At 41.8% G+C, this 23,412-nt stretch overlaps 1 protein-coding gene and 1 long non-coding RNA gene across 6 annotated transcripts; one reads left to right on the forward strand and one right to left on the reverse strand.

Moving 5' to 3' along the window:
• Positions 1–1,883: 1,883 nt before the first annotated feature.
• Positions 1,884–20,110, reverse strand: LOC116370224 (uncharacterized). 4 transcript variants are annotated; one of them, XR_004208718.1, is made up of 4 exons: positions 19,940–20,110; positions 5,971–6,101; positions 4,520–4,611; positions 1,884–2,096 (listed from the first exon to the last, which is right to left on the reverse strand). It is a non-coding gene; the product is annotated as an uncharacterized LOC116370224 (long non-coding RNA). The 4 variants fall into 4 exon arrangements; XR_004208717.1 differs by lacking the exon at positions 19,940–20,110 and adding an exon at positions 15,659–15,831; XR_004208716.1 differs by lacking the exon at positions 19,940–20,110 and adding an exon at positions 14,892–15,036 and having other exon boundaries at positions 1,885–2,096.
• LOC109877216 (uncharacterized) lies at positions 18,552–23,412 on the forward strand. 2 transcript variants are annotated; one of them, XM_031819718.1, is made up of 6 exons: positions 18,552–18,725; positions 18,835–18,860; positions 18,970–18,992; positions 20,076–20,217; positions 20,413–20,583; positions 22,350–23,412. In XM_031819718.1, exons 2-6 carry the CDS (start codon positions 18,849–18,851, stop codon positions 22,944–22,946), a joined length of 945 nt encoding a protein of 314 aa, XP_031675578.1. In that variant the 5' UTR covers positions 18,552–18,725; positions 18,835–18,848; the 3' UTR covers positions 22,947–23,412. The 2 variants fall into 2 exon arrangements, with proteins under 2 accessions (XP_031675578.1, XP_031675579.1); XM_031819719.1 differs by having other exon boundaries at positions 18,576–18,616.

Raw genomic sequence — 23,412 nt, forward strand, 5'->3', positions numbered from 1 at the left:
GGAGCTTTGGTTGCGAATGATATGAACTTTGAACTCTTATTCAATACAGAAGTGATACCTCCTAGCCGTTGCGTTAGCAAGAGCAGATGCAAACGGGATTAGGAAGGAACAGACAGAGTATCCCGTCTATCACCCAACGAAGTTACTACAACGTATCCAATTGACAACCAGAGACATTCTTCAAAGGACTCGGTTTGGCAACACGGTCTTCCATCTACCACCAAACTACTGAAGCGCAGCTCAGAGTAAATATATTGCATTTCCTTTTCCAAATGAGCGGTAATTTAGAATGCATAAGATTCTGTATTTACGATAGCACAGCTTCTTCCCTTTGTTCCTCAGTCTCCCACTCTTTCACTCAACCCAGCCACTTTTATTTTGTGTAACAAGCTGTCATATCTGTTCCGCCTGCTAGGGACGTCTTCCGTTATGACGTAATTTGTAATCAAGTTATGATTTAATTATGTGTAATTCTGTGTGATTAGTTAGGTATTTAGTAAATAAATAATTAAAACCCAATTTTGTATTGCTGATTCAACTTGTGAGCCAGGGTTCGTGCAGATAACCAAGAATTTACAACTTTCAGATGAGACTGAATTAAGATGACGATTAATATTGACTGCTATTGATGTAAAATATTACTAGGTCTTTAAGAGTTTATTCGGAAGATAACAGCTCTATAAATATTATTTGGTGGTGCCCAACTCTCTAGTTAATTACATTTACATGATTAGCTCAATCAGGTAATATTAATTACGGAGAAATTATTTTATAGAATAATCCGGCATAGCCAAAGACACGACATCTGTTTGCCCCAAAAAATATTGTAATAAGTAGATGATTACTGCTTGGATTACTTTTAAATTCAGAAAGGATATTTGTGAAAAAAAATACATCACACCATTCTGTTTTCTTAATGGTTTTTCAATTCTGCATTGAAAAAAGGCGCAAGTTTCAGTTTTGTTCCACCTGAGTGAGTCTCACCACAAGTCAGAGACCGATATGATGACACACCAAATGTGTTTGATGGATCCTTTTTTGTCTTCTTCTAATGCCTCTTAAGGGGAAAGTAATCCAAAGTAACTGAAAATAATCTGATTTATGTGACTGAGTTCGGGTAATCCAAAAGTTACGTTACCGATTACAATTTTGAACAGGGTAACTAGTAACTAACGGATTACATTTAGAAACTACCCAACCCTGATAGCACATTTCTGTCTCGCTTTCTGCATCACAGAGGGGTTTAGTAGAGGAAAGGACAACAATGAAGCGAGATGACAAGGCGGCACAAGGCTTATCTTATTACCGTTTCCAGGTAACAAGCTCTTTACTTGCTCATGGTGGTCCTGAGATAACATGATGTAGGCATAGCATTGTGAATCCACATGATGGAAGAAGCACACGAGAAGAACTCTCACAGTCAAATCTCTCAAAGTTGAATGGCCTTTGATATAATTTTAATGGATTTCCAGGAAAGAGAGGGAATGTTGAGGTCTCTTTCTTGCTTTGTTCCCCTCTCTCTTTCCCACTCACTATTCTCTCCTCGCTTTCTTTCTTGTTCTCTCTCTCTTCACACTCACTATTTCTCTCTTTCTCTTTCTTCTTTTGTTCTCTCTCTCTTTCCCACTCACTATTTCTCTCTTTCTCTTTCTTTCACTACTGATCAGCTGTTCATCCTTAGAAAGTCCATTATTCTCTGAGTGTGGAATGCAGGGGCGTTGAGGAGCACACTGGGGTGGGAGGATAAAGACAGAGAGAAAGGCTCAGGCCCATTGCTGTCGGTGTGGTACTGTCATTGTTGCTAAGGGTGTTTCCCGTGTGTGTGTGTATGCATGTCTTCTCTCTCTTTCTGTGTGTGTGTGTGTGTGTGTGTGTGTGTGTGTGTGTGTGTGTGTGTGTGTGTGTGTGTGTGTGTGTGTGTGTGTGCATGCGAGCGTGCTTGTTTGTATGCATGCAAACGTGCTTGTTTGAATGCATATGTGCATGTGTTTGTGTGTGTGTACTCAGTCTTACCTGCAGAGTAAGGCTCCTGTCTCTCCACACACACAAACTCCTTCCTCTCGTATCTGGCTCTTATCCACTGTTCCCGAAGGAGCCTGCAGAAACACTTGGTGTTTGTTTACTATATTTACTGTGTTTATGCTTGAAAAGATTCACTGTCAATAATGTCTGATTAACCAACATGGATGACAGATCAGGGTGGTGTTCATTAGGGCACGCAACTGAATATGTTTTGCAACGGAACACAAAAAGGAGTATTTCTTATTGGACCAGTCCAGATAGTTCCTCCCTGTTTCAGTCCGTTTGGTGCCTAATGAACACAACCCTGGAGTTCTCATCCAGTGAGTGTATAATGGTGTACTTATCTTTTAAATATTATAAATATTATATTGCTCCTCTGTCCTGTCAAATAATATTTCCCTCACTATCTCTCTCTCTCTTCTCTCTGTCTGTCTTATCAGTAATCTGTCTTAAAATGCACACAGGCAATATGAACAAACATAAATGTATAACGCCTGAGACTGTGTGTGTTTGTTTGCTCTGTATCTCTCTCTCTCTTGTGTATTCTACTCTTTCTGGTCTCTCTACCACACCTCATCAATCCTCCTCTCCTCTCTCATGTATTCTACTCTTTCTAGTCTCTACAACTCCTCATCAATCCTCCTCTCCTCTCTCATGTATTCTACTCTTTCTAGTCTCTCTACCACACCTCATCAATCCTCCTCTCCTCTCTCTTGTGTATTCTACTCTTTCTGGTCTCTCTACCACACCTCATCAATCCTCCTCTCCTCTCTCATGTATTCTACTCTTTCTAGTCTCTACAACTCCTCATCAATCCTCCTCTCCTCTCTCATGTATTCTACTCTTTCTAGTCTCTCTACCACACCTCATCAATCCTCCTCTCCTCTCTCTTGTGTATTCTACTCTTTCTAGTCTCTCTACAACACCTCATCAATCCTCCTCTCCTCTCTCTTGTGTATTCTACTCTTTCTAGTCTCTCTACAACACCTCATCAATCCTCCTCTCCTCTCTCTTGTGTATTCTACTCTTTCTAGTCTCTCTACCACATCTCATCAATCCTCCTCTCCTCTCTCTTGTGTATTCTACTCTTTCTAGTCTCTCTACCACACCTCATCAACCCTCCTCTCCTCTCTCATGTATTCTACTCTTTCTAGTCTCTCTACCACACCTCATCAAACCTCCTCTCCTCTCTCTTGTGTATTCTACTCTTTCTAGTCTCTCTACCACACCTCATCAATCCTCCTCTCCTCTCGTCTATTCTACTCATTCTAGTCTCTCTACCACACCTCATCAACCCTCCTCTCCTCTCGTGTATTCTACTCTTTCTGGTCTCTCTACCACACCTCATCAATCCTCCTCTCCTCTCTCGTGTATTTTACTCTTTCTAGTCTCTCTACCACACCTCATCAATCCTCCTCTCTTCTCTCTTATCGCTCTACTCTATTGCGTGTGGTTGCCTCTCACCTCTAAAAATACCTTCCCACATCTCCCCAGCAGTAAAAGCCCTGTGTAGCAGCTTAAAATATTATTGGTGATTGTGTTGTTATTGATATCACTGGGGACCATTCACTGGTTGAATCAACATTATTTCCACGTCATTTCAACCCCCAAAATATGTGTGATTGAATCAATGTGGTGAAAACAAGTTAGATTTGAAAAGAAATCTAAATCCAATGACATTTTGAAATGTTTTTCTGATTTGACATTGAATTCAGGTTAGTTGACAACTCAACCAAATGTAAATCAAAACTAGATGTTGAACTGACGTCTGTTCCCAGTGGGACTGTTATCCTCCAGGAGAACCAGGCTGAGGACTCCATTTGGAAGGGTACTGTCAACACAAAACTAGATGTTGAACTGACGTCTGTTCCCAGTGGGACTGTTATCCTCCAGGTGAACCAGGCTGAGGACTCCATTTGGAAGGGTACTGTGAACACTTGGGCCATTATCTTACATCCGGTAGCGTCTCTCCTACACTCGTCCCTCAACCAAAGCAAGCGGAATCCTCGAGCGATCTGACGTAAGACAATGAATGCACTGTGGCTGCATTCCAAACTGTTGCCTTTCCTCTGGCCTCGGCCATTGATGACTAAACATTGCACACCTGAAAGGAGGAACCTGTATAGGTAACCAACATCTGGCAATGGTTCTACCTCCTAGACTCTAAGTGGAGCTTCCTCCATATGACTATAACCCATTTAGTCTTTGAGAGGTTGTCATTTTATTGATGTGCCAATGAGATGACCACAAGCTTAAAGTTGGTCATGTTTGGTGAAGTTTGGTAAGCCAGGACATTAGACATTTGTTCATGTTGGTTAAAAATCTAGCCTTTGTATTGTGTTATGTTACAGTGTTTAGAGGGCCAGTGAGTGGAGCGGTCACACAGACAGAGGGTGACCCAGCTGAGCGACCTGAATCATGGCTTGAAGGGGTGGGTGGTTAGGCCAGAGGTCTATGTGTGTTGGATGGTTGTAGGGCCAGGGACCAAGACACTTACTGGCAGTCTGTGTGTGTTGGACGGTAGTAGAAAACAGGCACCTTCTGTTCATATTTGGCTTTAGCAGCATTGTTTCCGTTGGACGCCATGAACTACAATCACAGAGAGAAAGAGATGTTTCATGAGCTGGGTTTCATTCACACATACACTCATGCACATATACACTGTGCTGGCACACAAGATCAATACCAAACCTTGACACCTCCCCCTTATCTCTAACCTCCCACCCCTTTTTCTCTCATTCTGCCTTCCTTTAGTTCATTTAGTCTCCATCTCCCTTCTTTCCCTTCCTCCATCAATTACCTGCCAGAATTAGGGCCGAGAGGCTGCCCACACAACACTGCCCCCCATACACACACACACACACACACACCACACAAACACAAACACACCACACCACACAACACTGCCCCCCATACACATACACACACAAACACAAACACACCACACCACACAACACTGCCCCCCATACACACACACACACACACCACACAAACACACCACACCACACCACACAACACTGCCCCCCATACACACACACACCACACAAACACACCACACCACACAACACTGCCCCCCATACAGACACACACCACACAAACACAAACACACCACACAAACACAAACACAGAACCAATGGCAAACTCAAATCTCTACCTCTGCATCACTCCATGGATCCAACAGGACAGACTCAAATCTCTACCTCTGCATCACTCCATGGATCCAACAGGACAGACTCAAATCTCTACCTCTGCATCACTCCATGGATCCAACAGGACAGACTCAAATCTCTACCTCTGCATCACTCCATGGATCCAACAGGACAGACTCAAATCTCTACCTCTGCATCACTCCATGGATCCAACAGGACAGACTCACCTCTACCTCTGCATCACTCCATGGATCCAACAGGACAGACTCACCTCTACCTCTGCATCACTCCATGGGTCCAACAGGACAGACTCACCTCTACCTCTGCATCACTCCATGGATCCAACAGGACAGACTCACCTCTACCTCTGCATCACTCCATGGATCCAACAGGACAGACTCACCTCTACCTCTGCATCACTCCATGGGTCCAGCAGGACAAACTCACCTCTACCTCTGCATCACTCCATGGGTCCAGCAGGACAAACTCACCTCTACCTCTGCATCACTCCATGGGTCCTGCAGGACAGACTCACCTCTACCTCTGCATCACTCCATGGATCCAACAGGACAGACTCACCTCTACCTCTGCATCACTCCATGGATCCAACAGGACAGACTCACCTCTACCTCTGCATCACTCCATGGGTCCAACAGGACAGACTCACCTCTACCTCTGCATCACTCCATGGATCCAACAGGACAGACTCACCTCTACCTCTGTATCACTCCATGGATCCAACAGGACAGACTCACCTCTACCTCTGCATCACTCCATGGATCCAACAGGACAGACTCACCTCTACCTCTGCATCACTCCATGGGTCCAGCAGGACAGACTTGACTTTGCTGATCTGGGAGATGTTTCTATGGAGACCCGAGCAGCTCTGACACACAAACACACCCAGGGTGTAGGACGCCCACTCCGGGTCTGAAAAACACACACACACACACACACACACAGAGAGAGAGAGAAGACATGCATACACACACACAGGAAACACCCTTAGCAACAATGACAGTACCACACCGACAGCAATAATGACAGTACTACACATGAGGAAGTTCATTTCAAGGCTGCCTCAGACTAACAGAGACAGAACAGGCTACTACTACCATGACATGGTTACCACAGACCTCTAGACTGATATCTTTAAAGTCCAAAGCAGACGTTTTTATTTCAATATCATAGCATTTCTGGGGAACTATTAAGTACCTTACTGTAATTGTTTTCAATTAAAATTGTCAAAAGGAACCAAAATAGCTTCTTAACAAATAGCAATTTCACAAGCAAGAGTTTTGCTAGGACTGTCTGGGAGTGGTCTGAGTGGAGAGGGGAAAACTAACTGTTATTGGCAGAGGTTTGAAACTCTCTTTCTTATTGGTCTAACTAATTGTGATGTCACCAGGCAGGCCAAAACTCCATCCCACCAAAACCTACTAAAATTTCAGCTGGTCTTTTCAGACAGCTCTAACACTAAAAGGGCATTATCATCATTTGAATTGAAGTATTATCTACACTATCTTCATAGTAAATAAATAAGTACAACACTGCTACAAGAAGAAGCAGTTATTGGTTGAGAAGATAATATGTTGAATAAATTGTTACTGTCATACAGTGACAAAGATAGTTTGTATGAAAAAGAGGGAGGACAGACAGACAGACAGACAGGCAGGCAGGCAGGCAGGCAGGCAGACAGACAGGGGGAATCTATAGAGCCCTATGACCCCCTGGAAGGCATACTGCTCTGCTGTAACAAGATATGGTATAACTTCCTGTAAGTATTTTTCCTAAAAAGACTCTGATGTGGCTCAGTATGTTTGCATGAAGTGTAGCTTTAATACAAGGGAGCCAAGAAAGAGTGATGTGAAGCACATTCTAGTGTCATTCTAGGCCTTTAGGGCCTATATTCTGTTTTACAGTCTGTCCCCAACATCAGCACAGGTCGCAGTAAGTTCAACCTAAACTGTAAAAGGCAGAGACTGTGGTCAAAACATGACGAAAGCAACAGAAGACTAGAAGAATGTGGTATATGTAATTTCCTGCATGAGCTCTCTAGCTATGCCTAAGTACATTGTTTGTAGACTGTATGTCTGATCAGCATTGTTGTGTGAGATGCTTTTATTCTGTTTTGGTTTCAGTGGCTGCTGTTTATGACGGGGCCATAGAACTAGTGCAAGTCGTTTTCTATGGAGGATGCAGTCATTGTATATAACTCATGTAACTCAGCCAAACAGCACACCAGGGTATAACCATTAGAGACATTGATATCCTTAAGTAGCCTGCCACTGCTCTGTTGCACTTAGATATACATCTACTAATTAAAGAGATAGTGGGGGATATACAGTACATCTCCCAATTAAAGGGATAGTGCAAGATGATCATAACCCTGCAAAAAAGATGAGTCACACAGTGAGTAGATTTATGTTATGGTAAATTCCACAGAGAGAGGGAGGGTGGGAGATGGTAAAAATATTGAGAGATAGCAGAGGAACAACTGACAAGAGACAGATGGGGAAAAGAAAATGGAGAAGGCATTAAGTGAAAGTGAGAGAAAGAGAGAGAGAGAGACAGAGAGAGAGAGAGATACAGATAGAGATACAGAGAGAGAGAGAGAGACAGAGAGAGAGAGAGATACAGATAGAGATACAGAGAGAGAGAGAGAGAGCAAGAGAGAGACAGAGAAAGAGAGAGATAGCGAGAGACAGAGAGAGAGAGAGAGAGAGATAGCGAGAGACAGAGAGAGATAGCGAGAGACAGAGAGAGAGAGAGAGAGAGAGATAGCGAGAGACAGAGAGAGAGAGAGAGAGAGAGAGAGAGAGAGAGACCTTCATGGTTGTGAGATCTGGGGTCTGCTCACCAACCAAGAATTCACTAAATGGGACAAACACCAAATTGAGACTCTGCATGCAGAATCCTGAAAAAATATCCTCAGTGTACAACGTAGAACACCAAATAATGCACGCAGAGGCGATACCCGCTACTGATCAAAATCCAGAAAAGAGACGTTAAATTCTAAAACCACCTAAAAGGAAGTGATTCCCAAACCTTCCATAACAAAGTCATCACCTACAGAGAGATGAACCTGAAGAAGAGCCCCCTAAGCAAGCTGGTCTTGGGGCTCTGTTCACAAACACACCCCACAGAGCCATCACCTACAGAGAGATGAACCTGGAGAAGAGTCCCCTAAGCAAGCTGGTCCTGGGACTCTGATCACAAACACAAACAGACCCCACAGAGCCCCAGGATAGCAACACTATTAGACCCAACCAAATCACGAGAAAACTAAAATATAATTACTTGACACACAACTAGAATGCTATTTGGCTCTAAACAGACAGTACAAGGTGGCAGAATACCTGACCACTGTGACTGACACAAAATTAAGGAAATCTTTGACTATGTACAGACTCAGTGAGGATAGCCTTGCTATTGAGAAAGGCCGCTGAAGGCAGACCTGGCTCTCAAGAGAAGACAGGCTATATACACACTGCCCATAAAGTGAGGTAGAAACTGCCAAATGTATGACCATATTAGAGACACTTATTCCCTCAGATTACACAGACACACAAAGAATTTGAAAACAAGTCCAATTTTGATAAACTCCCATATCTATTGGGTGAAATAGCACAGTGTGCCATCACAGCAGAAAGATTTATGACCTGTTGCCACAAGAAAAGGGCAACCAGTGAAGAACAAACACCATTGCTCCTCTCCTTGTTCGGGCGGCGTTCGGCGGTCGACGTCACCGGCTTTCTAGCCATCGCCGCTCCATTTTTCATGTATCCATTTGTTTTGTCTTGTTCCCCGCACACCTGGTTTACATTCCCTAATCACATTGTATATACAGTGCCTTGCGAAACTATTCGGCCCCCTTGAACTTTGCGAACTTTTGCCACATTTCAGGCTTCAAACATAAAGATATAAAACTGTATTTTTTTGTGAAGAATCAACAACAAGTGGGACACAATCATGAAGTGGAACGACATTTATTGGATATTTCAAACTTTTTTAACAAATCAAAAACTGAAAAATTGGGCGTGCAAAATTATTCAGCCCCTTTACTTTCAGTGCAGCAAACTCTCTCCAGAAGTTCAGTGAGGATCTCTGAATGATCCAATGTTGACCTAAATGACTAATGATGATAAATACAATCCACCTGTGTGTAATCAAGTCTCCGTATAAATGCACCTGCACTGTGATAGTCTCAGAGGTCCGTTAAAAGCGCAGAGAGCATCATGAAGAACAAGGAACACACCAGGCAGGTCCGAGATACTGTTGTGAAGAAGTTTAAAGCCGGATTTGGATACAAAAAGATTTCCCAAGCTTTAAACATCCCAAGGAGCACTGTGCAAGCGATAATATTGAAATGGAAGGAGTATCAGACCACTGCAAATCTACCAAGACCTGGCCGTCCCTCTAAACTTTCAGCTCATACAAGGAGAAGACTGATCAGAGATGCAGCCAAGAGGCCCATGATCACTCTGGATGAACTGCAGAGATCTACAGCTGAGGTGGGAGACTCTGTCCATAGGACAACAATCAGTCGTATATTGCACAAATCTGGCCTTTATGGAAGAGTGGCAGGAAGAAAGCCATTTCTTAAAGATATCCATAAAAAGTGTTGTTTAAAGTTTGCCACAAGCCACCTGGGAGACACACCAAACATGTGGAAGAAGGTGCTCTGGTCAGATGAAACCAAAATTGAACTTTTTGGCAACAATGCAAAACGTCATGTTTGGCGTAAAAGCAACACAGCTCATCACCCTGAACACACCATCCCCACTGTCAAACATGGTGGTGGCAGCATCATGGTTTGGGCCTGCTTTTCTTCAGCAGGGACAGGGAAGATGGTTAAAATTGATGGGAAGATGGATGGAGCCAAATACATGACCATTCGGGAAGAAAACCTGATGGAGTCTGCAAAAGACCTGAGACTGGGACGGAGATTTGTCTTCCAACAAGACAATGATCCAAAACATAAAGCAAAATCTATAATGGAATGGTTCAAAAATAAACATATCCAGGTGTTAGAATGGCCAAGTCAAAGTCCAGACCTGAATCCAATCGAGAATCTGTGGAAAGAACTGAAAACTGCTGTTCACAAATGCTCTCCATCCAACCTCACTGAGCTCGAGCTGTTTTGCATGGAGGAATGGGAAAACATTTCAGTCTCTCGATGTGCAAAACTGATAGAGACATACCCCAAGCGACTTACAGCTGTAATCGCAGCAAAAGGTGGCGCTACAAAGTATTAACTTAAGGGGGCTGAATAATTTTGCACGCCCAATTTTTCCGTTTTTGATTTGTTAAAAAAGTTTGAAATATCCAATAAATGTCGAGTGTCCCACTTGTTGTTGATTCTTCACAAAAAAATACAGTTTTATATCTTTATGTTTGAAGCCTGAAATGTGGCAAAAGGTCGCAAAGTTCAAGGGGGCCGAATACTTTCGCAAGGCACTGTATATATATATTCCTCTGTTGTTTTTGTTACATGTTCAGTGTGCCGCGCCAGGCTAGTTGTTTCCCCCCTGGGTATTCTTGTGTAACCCATAGGAGGTTGGATTATTGCGTTTGTTTTGTGACGCTATTTTGCGCATTTCTCTTTTGCTTTTTGGCTGGAGGTTTGATGCTGTTGTGTCCGTTTGTTGTGCTTCTGCCCAAATAAAGTCTGATCACAACTCTCTGCTCTCCTGCACCTGACTTCAACACCAGTAGCGCATACGCTGACACATTGTAAATACAACCTATATTTATGTTTATTTATTTTACCTTTTGTACTTTAACACTTTGCACATCATTACAACACTTTAGACATAATATGACATTTGAAATGTCTTTATTCTTTTGGAACTTTTGGAAGTGTAATATTTACTGTTTTTTATTTATTATTTATTTCACTTTTGTTTATTATCTATTTCACTGCTTTGGCAATGGAAACATATGTTTCCCATGCCGATAGAGCCCTTACATTGAAATTGAATTGAGAGAGAGACAGAGAGAGAGAGTGAGAGAAAGAGAGACAGAGAAAGAGAGACAGACAGACACACAGAGAGAGAGAGAGAGACAGAGAGAGTGAGTGAGAGAAAGAGAGAGATACAGAGAGAAAGAGAGACAGAGAAAGAGAGAAAGACAGACACACAGAGAGAGAGAGAGAGAGAGAGACAGAGAGAGTGAGTGAGAGAAAGAGAGATACAGAGAGAAAGAGAGACAGAGAAAGAGAGACAGACAGACACACAGAGAGAGAGAGAGAGACAGAGAGAGTGAGTGAGAGAAAGAGAGATACAGAGGGAAAGAGAGACAGAGAAAGAGAGACAGACAGACACACAGAGAGAAAGAGAGACAGAGAAAGAGAGACAGACAGACACACAGAGAGGAAGAGAGACAGAGAAAGAGAGACAGACACACAGAGAGAAAGAGAGACAGAGAAAGAGAGACAGACAGACACACAGAGAGAAAGAGAGACAGAGAAAGAGAGACAGACAGACACACAGAGAGAAAGAGAGACAGAGAAAGAGAGACAGACACACAGAGAGAAAGAGAGACAGAGAAAGAGAGACAGACAGACACACAGAGAGAGAGAGGCCATAAAGAGAGGCATTGTCTGTTAGACCTTCCAACCTTCACATCTTCCTGTTATTAAATTATTTTTGGACTTCTCATTCTCATTAGTAAAAAACAACCCCATCCCCCCACGCTTGATTACTGTTGTTACTGATTGTCCTGTTTGTGGCAATCTTGAAATATTATGTTTAATTATGTTTTTATTGATATTGTTAATTAATCATTTCCAAAGTACTCTTTGGCAATATGTACATTGATATGTCATGCCAATAAAGCAATAGAAAATTGAGAGAGAAAGAGAGAGAAAGCAGTGTGATGACAGAATCTACTTGGCATGGTTCCAAATGATATTTCACATTTTGTCACACCCTGGTCTAAGTATTTTGTGTTTTTCTTCATGTATTGGGTCAGGCCAGGGTGTGGCATGGGGTTTTTGTATTGTGGTGTGTTTTGTCTTGGGGTTTTGGTGTGTATGTATTGGGATTGTAGCTAGTGGGGTTATCTAGCAAAGTCTATGGCTGTCTGGAGTGGTTCTCAATCAGAGGCAGGTGCTTATCGTTGTCTCTGATTGGGAACCATATTTAGGCAGCCATATTCTTTGAGTTTGTCGTGGGTGATTGTCCTTAGTGTCATTGTTCCTGTCTTTGTTAGTTTTCACAAGTATAGGCTGTTTCGGTTTTCCTTTCGTTATTTACATTCTTTGTTTTCTGGTGTTTGTGTTACTTTGTGTTTACGTTATTCATTAAACATGGATCGCAATCTACACGCTGCATTTTGGTCCGACTCTCCTTCACAACTAGAAAGCCGTAACACATTTACAGTTTACAATTATGAGTGTACAGTATGACATGGTTTATCTCAACTAACCATCTCTTCTCTCGATTACAGAAAGTAATGGCACAAACCCATACAATACACTCAGTACACCAGCCATGCTGTGAGATGAGACAGACAGACAGACAGATGCAATGAAGTGAGTTTTAAAAATAAACTGACACTGCAGGCAATGTTTTCAGTATCAGTTTGCTCATACTAACAGCTTTAACGAAATACACATAGGCTGTTTAGAGAGACATTTACTTAGCCAACAATGGGTGACTGACACTTTCTCATGTGTCCCAGCATTTCCAAATGAGAAGCTATCTGTTGTATCTTTTGTTTAAAATCTAGTAAAAATAACACTGACATCATCCCTGATCCCAACCACCCAAAACAATGGAAGAATTAAATGAATAAAGAAGAGATACAACCCAAGAGGCCTTCACAGTCCCTGTACTGACCAGATACTGCTACTAGCAGAGAGATACAACCCAAGAGGCCTTCACAGTCCCTATACTGACCAGATACTGCTACTAGCAGAGAGATACAACCCAAGAGGCCTTCACAGTCCCTATACTGACCAGATACTGCTACTAGCAGAGAGATACAACCCAAGAGGCCTTCACAGTCCCTGTACTGACCAGATACTGCTACTAGCAGAGAGATACAACCCAAGAGGCCTTCACAGTCCCTATACTGACCAGATACTGCTACTAGCAGAGAGATACAACCCAAGAGGCCTTCACAGTCCCTATACTGACCAGATACTGCTACTAGCAGAGAGATACAACCCAAGAGGCCTTCACAGTCCCTATACTGACCAGATACTGCTACTAGCAGAGAGATACAACCCAAGAGGCCTTCACAGTCCCTATACTGACCAGATACTGCTACTAGCAGAGAGATACAACCCCTATACTGACCAGATACTGCTACTAGCAGAGAGATACAACCCAAGAGGCCTTCACAGTCCCTATACTGACCAGATACTGCTACTAGCAGAGAGATACAACCCAAGAGGCCTTCACAGTCCCTATACTGACCAGATACTGCTACTAGCAGAGAGATACAACCCAAGAGACCTTCACAGTCCCTATACTGACCAGATACTGCTACTAGCAGAGAGATACAACCCAAGAGGCCTTCACAGTCCCTATACTGACCAGATACTGCTACTAGCAGAGAGATACAACCCAAGAGCCCTTCACAGTCCCTATACTGACCAGATACTGCTACTAGCAGAGAGATACAACCCAAGAGGCCTTCACAGTCCCTATACTGACCAGATACTGCTACTAGAAGAGAAACATCTGAATCAATTCTACCTTGTAGATACTGTATTTCTTTCAAAAGCCAAACAGGACAAGACATAACTGTGAACTCTGTGACCTCGGCACCAGAGATGAGCGCATAGGTGAGTCACCATGGGAACGTGTGGGTGTGCTCAGCACTCAGCCTTGGGTTATGCTCACTAGGGCATGTAACAAAAAAAATGTTTTACATTATGCAACGGAGCAAAAATAAATTGAGCTTCTTATTGGACAATTCCAGGCAATCTGTCCCCGTTTCAGTCTGTTTTTCTTCCATTTGGTGCCTAATGAACACAACCCTGGAGTATCTATGTCTCCATGCAGAGCAGACTGGCTCCACGGGCTAAACTGGCCCTCTGATCCGCATCATTGATAGCACAGCACTCCTGATGAAATATTAGTGTCTCTTGGCATTGGCCTTATGAAATAGCAGGTGGAATTTGCAGGATTTAAAAGATTACAGTGTTCTACTACCTGATGAGGCCCATGAAAAAGATTAAAATGCACTTTACAGTTAAGTATGACGTACTGTGTCTCGTCCTTTCATATCACTGACATCTTGTAAGAACTGGAAGCTATATTCCAAATTTGCTTATCAAATCCAATTGTATTGATCACATACACGTGGTGAGCAGATGTTATTGCTAGTGTAGCGAAATGCTTGTGGGACTAGAAGCGAGGCAGCCATCTCAAACAAAACACATTGCAGGTCCTCTTACATTCTCCCAAGAAACACTTGATACGGAAGAAGGAGGCAGCCAGACTTCCTGAGGAATCTAAATGATCCATAAGGAGAGTTAAATGATTTAATGATGGAAAACAGTAGATTTTATGTTGACTGGATCCTCTTAAGTCTTTTCAAAACCCAGGCAGTTGCTATTCATTGGACATATGAATTACTACGCTGAAAATAAATATCACTATTTGACTTCGAGCCTTGACTTGTATGGCATTTGCTAGAGTCTCCAATCACCCAAATCAAAGCACATGTACACCATCAAGACAGATTATTCCTATATTGACCTACCCGCAACTTGATGGTATATGGTCTGTGATTAACTATCCATTGTCTAATGCGAGAGTGTAGCGCTGCTTGCGTGATGAAACGCAACGACCTTGTTCATAGCCTATACCTGTCTGGAGGATCGCGCGCGCCACCTGACCGGACATACTTGAGACATTGATGCGGCCATAGTAGCCTAGACTGTACCTGCAGCTCCGCAATCCACACAGCTCCCGTTCCCCGGTCTCTCCAACAGCTTTATCATACGCTGTTTATTATTTTCTTGATCCGTAGCCATGTTGGGAATGTATTTTCCAATTAAATTAATTGATCGACTCCAAAACCTCGAAAGTGAAGGCTTACTGACGGCTGTTCTGGCGGAGTTAAATAATATCCACTGTAGTTGTCACTCACTGGACACCGGGGGCAGTGATGTGATGGAAACACGATCACATCTGAGACAAGAGAAACAGTGTCCACGTCGCAATAATTATGAAAACATATATATCCAACGAAATGTACAGCTGAATATTCCGTGTGAATTCCACCCTACTCTTACTCCCAGTTCCTGCTCTCTATACACCAGTGTTCTCTATCTCCCTTTCTCTCTCTCTTTCTCGCTCGCTCACTCTCTCTCAAAAGTGAGACCTCAAGCGGACATTCAGTTCCTGAAAACATTTTCCAATACAAATAATTTCCCTTCCGTTTTACTTCATCTTAATCGATAACTTTATTGATTATCTGTAGCTTAAGCTGGTTGAAATGTCATGTTAGCAAAAACGGGCATTTACCTGTTCTGGAATGTTTAGTCCGCTGAAAAGTATAATGGAATTTGTGCAACCAACTGACTAAAATGTATATTCGGTAGAAAAAGAAGAATCAGTAGGTGCCCATTCACATCACTTGGAGCGTGGAGTGGAGCATCAGTCACATACTGCACGTGTACTACATTATTTATGGTTCCGCTCCCTCCACCTTTCCTTCAGATGAAGAATATTGAACACTAGAGGGCGGTAGAGCTGCATCTTGCGTTTTATTCCCGCTCTCTTGACAACTCACCGGCTCCAGCAATTTCAGTGACATCTTAATTTCAAGAGAATATAGACCTAAATTGACCTTTTCCGAGAGGAACATTTTTCTGGAACATGCTTATTCCTGACATTGTCTGGAAAAATGAATGGTTAAGGCCTTACAAATATTGTATAACAAACTAAGTTAAGGAAGTGCACTTTAAAATTGGTGGTAGTGGTAGTGTAGTGAAGTGGTAGTGTAGTGTCATGCAACTTATAACTAAACTACCTAACCTATTCCATCACAGCATGTGTGTCTAGCTAGCCAATAAACTTAGGGTGGCATATAGACTTACAGAATCCACTGAAATTATTATTACATTTTTATTAAAGTACTTTGTTTGTAAATGAATAATATTGCTATTTTCGACAGAAGGAAGGGTCGACACTATCTGGCCAAGTTGCAAAGTCAAAGCGACTAACCACGTGTGTGAATAAAAATATGAATTACAAGCAGTTTATGAAAACAATATCAGGGGCAACATTAACCAGCAGCCATCAGTAAACCTTGCACCAGGGACATTAGGGATGTAATCATTATACCGATTCTGTTGCAAAACGTTCCTCCTAAAGGAAAACACAAACGAGTTTATTGGACAAATCCAGGTAGGCTCCTCCCCTCTTCGTTACATTTGCTCTGTTTTCTTTTGTTCAGTTCTTATTTAAGAATAAACCCAGTTTCATCAGCTCTGTACTGCTCTGTGTTTTAATTTTACACCAGCAGATGGCAGTATCTTCTCCACTTGGTATCTCTCCAAATTCAATATGAGCCCTGTACCAGTAGGTGAGATGAGACTGGCAGTCTAATTCTGGAAGCTTTTTGGACCTAGACTTGGCGGACTGAGCACGCACCCCTGAGAGGCCCCAGTGTTGAAGATCAGAGTGGTGGATGTGTTGTTACCTACCCTTATCATCTGGGGGCGGCCAGTCAGGAAGTCTAGGATCCAGTTGCAGAGGGAGGTGTTTAGTCCCAGGGTCCTTAGCTTAGTGATGAGCTTTGAGGGCACTATGGTGTTGAATGCTGAGCTGTAGTCAATGAATAGCATTCTCACATAGGTGTTCCTTTTGTCCAGGTGGGAAAGGGCAGTGTGGACTGCAATAGATATTGCATCATCTGTGGATCTGCTGGGGCGGTATGCAAATTGGAGGGTGTCCAGGGTTTCTGGGATAATGGTGTTGATGACCAGCCATGACCAGCCTTTCAAAGCACTGTAGTCATTTAGGCAGGTTACCTTAGTGTTCTTGGGCACGGGGACTATGGTGGTCTGCTTGAAACATGTTGGTATGACAGACTCAATCAGGGAAAGGTTGAAAATGTCAGTGAAGACACTTGCCAGTTGGTCAGCGCATGCTCGGAGTACACGTTCTGGTAATCCATCTGGCCCAGCGGCCTTGTGAATGTTGACCTGTTTAAAGGTCTTACTCACGTAGGCTACAGAGAGCTTGATCACACAGTCGTCCGGAACTGCTGATGCTCTCATGCATGTTTCAGTGTTTCTTGCCTCTATGCGAACATTTAGCTCATCTGGTAGGCTCGTGTCACTGGGCAGCTTGCGACTGTGTTTCCCTGTGTAGTCTGTAATAGTTTGCAAGCCCTGCCACATCCGAAGAGCGTTGGAGCCGGTGTAGTACGATTCAATCTCAGTCCAGTATTGACGCTTTGCCTGTTTGATGGTTCGTCGGAGGGCATAGCAGGATTTCTTAGAAGCTTCCGGATTGAGAGTTCTGCTCCTTGAAAGCAGCAGCTCTACACTTTAGCTCAGTGTGGATGTTACCTGTAAAATCATGGCTTCTGGTTGGGGTATGTATGTAACAGTACAACTTTAGACCGTCCCCTCGCCCAGGAACCGGCGTGAACCAGGGACCCTCTGCACACATCAACAACATCAGCATCGTTACCCATCGCTCCACAAAAGCCGCGGCCCTTGCAGAGCAAGGGGAACTACTACTTCAAGGTCTCAGAGCAAGTGACGTCACCGATTGAAACGCTATTTAGCGCGCACCACCGCTAACTATGCTAGCCGTTTCACATCCATTACATGTACGTACAGTCACTATGGGGACGACATCATCGATGCAGTTATTGATGAAGCCAATGACTGATGTGATGTACTCCTCATTGCCATCGGAAGAATCCCGGAACATATTCCAGTCTGTGCAATTAAACAGTCCTGTAGCTGACCACTTTTTTATTGACCGAGTCACTGGTGCTTCCTGCTTTAGTTTTTGCTTGTAAGCAGGAATCAGGAGGATAGAATTATGGTCAGATTTGCCAAATGGAGGGCAAGTGAGAGCTTTGTAGATGTCTCTGTGTGTGTAGTAAAGGTGGTCTATAGTTTTTTCCCTCTGGTTGCACATACTGGTAACCCTCTATGGTATGGTGTTTCCCTCAGGCACCAAACCACCTTTTTGGACCTCACACCATTTTTTTAAATAAAATTATATTTTTGGGAACAGAAAAAAATATTGAGATCAGATGCTTCATCGATGAGAATATTATCAGAATGTGGGCCCAGTTTCACCTACTTCCCTCCTCTCCCATGCACGACTCGACTTCCTCTCACTACCATAGTTGTAAGGGCATGTTTCAGCTTTATAGCCCTGTGACGTGTCTGGGTTACTGTAATAACCCAGACAACAATAACCCAGATACTACTTGTCAGTGAGCACTGCACTAAGGTATGAAGGCGTAACATGCACAAAATAGCTACTAGCTTTCCGGATCCACGTCAAAATGTCATTTTGCCTATCGATTTAATATCCAACAGAAAAACATAACTGCAGCTGAGTAAGTTAACATGTTAAAATCTGTATGGATGTTACTTCTTCCTTCTCTTCTTTTCTGTGCCCCGCCCTAAAACATTTTAACTCCCAGTCATTAATTTGCTTGGTTTCAGCACCCACGGCAATCATGAGCAGCTCCGTAAGTAGAAATCAATAATACAAATCACAATATGAATCATCTTAATATTACTATTAATACCATGTTAACATTACATTAAGTTGTTAAAGATTCATTTTTCTATTTACAGAGGCAGGTACCACCTACAAAAAGGTTAGTGTCAATTGTGATCACTTATGATAGTGCAAGATAAATATAGACTAATATATACATCTATACATATATGCTATGATTTTTGCATTTGTGAGATAATTGTAGATATTATTAAAATAGTTAGTTGAGCAAATGTGTTTCCTTATCTTGAAAGCAGTCTATGGACAAAGGCAGACTGCAATCTACACTTTTATTTGATTAACTAGCCAGTTACAACTAATGTTAATGCTAAGTATTTTAGGACCAAAAAATAAAATACCTCCCTTTACCCCTTTCAGTATGTTTTAAATGTCATGTCCAGATCATCTCTTAAATTGATTGTCACTCAATGACTTGGTTTTACATTATTTTGCAATGATTATGGCATGATTTAATGGGATATTAGGCATTTTGGCAATGAGGCCCTTTATCTACTTCCCCAGAGTCAGATGAACTTGGAGATATAGTGTTTATGTCTCTGTGTCCATCTAGTATGAAGGAAGTTAGAGGTTGTTTCGCCAACTGGAAGTCTATGGGTATCGACTAGCATGGTAGTTGATACCCATGAGAGGTTGACTTGAAAGTAGTGCCAACTGTCACTTGAAAGTTAATTGAAACCAAATTGTGGATTACAGTTAGTTCTTATTCACATATTGCATTCAAGCTAAGAAAACAAACTATCTAAACATGTAATTACGCTGAACAATCCCTTTAAGGTGTTCAGAAGTAGTTAACATTCAGATTTATTTCCAGGGTAAAAAGCACATTTTTTACGTTATTGTGCTGTAGAATTTAGTATTTCATTTGTGTTAAGCTGTTTTTCAAATTATTGTAATAAAGTTCAATTGTTAATTACCTAGTGTCGTAGTTGATCAGAGTTGTTAAATTGCTTAACTATAACAAACGATGCCAATTTGTGTGCTGAAGAGAACAAAGAAGACGGTGTAAAATAAAGAAACACAACTTACCTTCTCATTATGAGGGGAAATGGGATAACAGCTCAAACGGAGTAGGGCTGCTTGAATTGGGTTTGAACAGCATTTAAAATACAATCATTACTTACTGTACGTTTTCTTTATTAAACTTTACAATACCACTTTTAAGGAAAACAACAGCTACATGTCTGAAACGGAGGAAAATAAATGAAGAAAGCTTAAAGTCATCAGGAACAGCATTTATTGGACAGGTTATAAAGTTTTGGAAAAGTTCCCTGTGGGTTGACAGAATAGAAGATTACGTGGAAAAGGTACACATCGCCTAATTTAAATACACTAATCAAACGCCTAAAATACATTCTCACACATTTAGCACATTTTTGGTTTACTATACATTTCATCAGGTTACAAATTAATTGTTTTCAGAACAAACCATTATTAATTGATCTTGTTATGTTATACATTGTTCATTAATTATGTTATTAATTATTAATGTCTGTTAAAAGTTGCTTCACAGCATCTTTTTCTTAGGTCACATTCATGAGGACCGTCTTCTTCCAAATGCCTTCTTTGAGTCTCAAGCGGTGAAGGACGAATTACAAACAAGATTTAAAATGGCATTCCACAATTACATGTCTCCACCCTGTCAGACTCCATTTTCCATTCTTCTGACTTTGGTAAGTGTGTAAATGGAATGTACAGTTGAAGTCGGAAGTTTACATACACTTAGGTTGGATTCATTAAAACTTGTTTTTCAACCACTCCATAAATTTGTTGTTAACAAACTATAGTTTTGGCAAGTCGGTTAGGACATCTACTGTGTGCATGACACAAGTAATTGTTCCAAACATTGTTTACAGACAGATTATTTAACTTATAATTCACTGTATCACAATTCCAGTGGGTCAGAAGTTTACATTCTGACATCAGAAGTTTACACACTAAGTTGACTGTGCCTTTAAACAGCTTGGAAAATTCCAGAAAATTATGTCATGGCTTCAGAAGTTTACCTGTGGATGTATTTCAAGGCCTACCTTCAAACTCAGTGCCTCTTTGCTTGACATCATGGGAAAATCAAAAGAAATCAGCCAAGACCTCCGAAAAAAATGTTGAGACCTCCACAGGTCTGGTTCATCCTTGGGAGCAATTTCCAAATGCCTGAAGGTACCACGTTCATTTGTACAAACAATAGTACGCAAGTATAAACACCATGGGACCACGCAGCCATCATACTGCTCAGGAAGGAGATGCGTTCTGACTCCTAGAGATGAAAGTTCTTTGGTGCGAAAAGTGGAAATCAATCCCAGAACAACAGCAAAGGACCTTGTGAAGATGCTGGAGGAAACAGGTAGAAAAGTATCTATATCCACAGTAAAATGAGTCCAATATTGACATAACCTGAAAGGCCGCTCAGCAAGGAAGAAGCCACTGCTCCAAAACCGGCATAAAAAAGCCAGACTATGGTTTGCAACTGCACATGGGGACAAAGATCGTACTTTTTGGAGAAATGTCCTCTGGTCTGATAAAATAAAAATAGAACGTTTTGGCCATAATGACCATCGTTATGTTTGGAGGAAAAAGGGGGAGGCTTGCAAGAAGAACACCATCCCAACCGTGAAGCACGGGGGTGGCAGCATCATGTTGTGTGGGTGCTTTGCTGCAGGAGGGACTGGGACTGGCATCATGAGGAAAGAAAATTATGTGGATATATTGAAGCAACATCTCAAGACATCGGTCAGGAAGTTAAAGCTTGGTCGCAAATGGGTCTTCCAAATGGACAATGACCACAATCTTGCTTCCGAAGTTGTGGTCAAATGGCTTAAAGACAACAAAGTCAAGGTATTGGAGTAGCCATCACAAAGCTCTGACCTTAATCTCATAGAAAATTTGTGGGCAGAACTGAAAAAAGGTGTGCGAGCAAGGAGGCCTACAAACCTGACTCAGTTACACCAGCTCTGTCAGGAGGAATGGGCCAAAATTCACCCAACATATTGTGGGAAAGCTTGTGAAGGCTATCCGAAACGTTTGACCCAAGTTAAACAATTTAAAGGCAATGCTACCAAATACTAATTGAGTATGTAAACTTCTGACCCACTGGGAATGTGATGAAAGAAATAAAGCTGAAATAAATCATCCTCTTTACTATTACTCTGACATTTCACATTCTTAAAATAAAGTGGTGATCCTAACTGACCTAAGACAGGGAATTTTTACCAGGATTAAATGTCAGGAATTGTGAACTGAGTTTAAATGTATTTGGCTAAGGTGTATGTAAACCTCCGACTTCAACTGTATTTAACCTGAAGCTTTTGTCCTTGACCAATTTCCACATAAAAAAAAATAGCAATAAAAAATGACAATAAAACACATTATATAAAACATGTATTGTCCATGTAGCTTATAATTTGTAGAATATTGCATGTTTCACTTTGTTTGTTTTCAGGCTGTCAAGATTTGTGGTCATGAGGACGAAGATAAAATACAAGAAAATCTTCTAAGTTTCCTGGAAGCATTGCAATTGCCCCCCAAAATAAAAGGCGAGAGTAACTACACAAACTACTACACTCTGGAGGCTACTGTCATAGCTTTGTGCTACAACGAAACCCCTGGAGCCCTCAGACCAGTGAAGTACTATGGAGCATCCCTGTCCTGCAGAGGGGAGAGAGCAAAGAAAATTATGATCAATCAGTCATGTCTAAACGTGTGGCATGACTATGTGTCTTATGCAGTGTTGTCATTCAGACATGATGATCAGGGAAACGGTATCAGCTTCCCTGGCACCAATTGTTATGAAGACCGAAGGCCGTGCAAGAACTGTGGGGATCTTTTCTCTCTCCCAAACCCTGAGACGGACAAAAATGACTTTCCCTATGGAAACTGTGCCGAAACGGAGTGCCTGAGTAACCTTATTTTCAATGATGAGGATGTCCAGAGCAAAATGATTAAGAGAATCGACTACATAGGGGAAAACCTGAAAGGTCTTAGAGAAAAGGCAAAAAAAGCTTTGGAACAGTCTATGGCAACTGTGCCAGAGTCATAATGCACAAGTAAATGGTTTCTGTCATTCAGAGTTGTGAATTACAGCTCGGACAAACAATACAATTATTACCACTAATAACAGACATAGAAAGCAGCCACCTTGGGAATACAGTTGTTTTACTTTTTGGTTTGGTCTTTGTGTTTGGTTGTTTACTTTTTATCTATTTATTTTGGGGGATGTTTAATTGTAATAAGCTATCAACTTTGTCCCTTGTCAAATAGTCTGCCATGTGCTTTGTGTCACAGTGGAAAATGAATGGAATTAAAATGAACACATTTCTGATGTGACAGGAAACTGCAGAAATGGTGTGACACTGAACTTGTTTGAATGTATTCAGTGAAACCCCAGCTAAAAGAGTGGACTAAAACAGACAGCACGATGAATATCTAACATTGTGTTACTTTATGACACAAACTTATCTTGTAAATATTTTGAATCCATCAATAAATGAGAATTGTTAAAAGTT

The sequence above is a fragment of the Oncorhynchus kisutch genome, unplaced genomic scaffold (genome assembly GCF_002021735.2).
Source record: "Oncorhynchus kisutch isolate 150728-3 unplaced genomic scaffold, Okis_V2 scaffold2488, whole genome shotgun sequence".
Classification (NCBI taxonomy): Eukaryota; Metazoa; Chordata; class Actinopteri; order Salmoniformes; family Salmonidae; genus Oncorhynchus; species Oncorhynchus kisutch.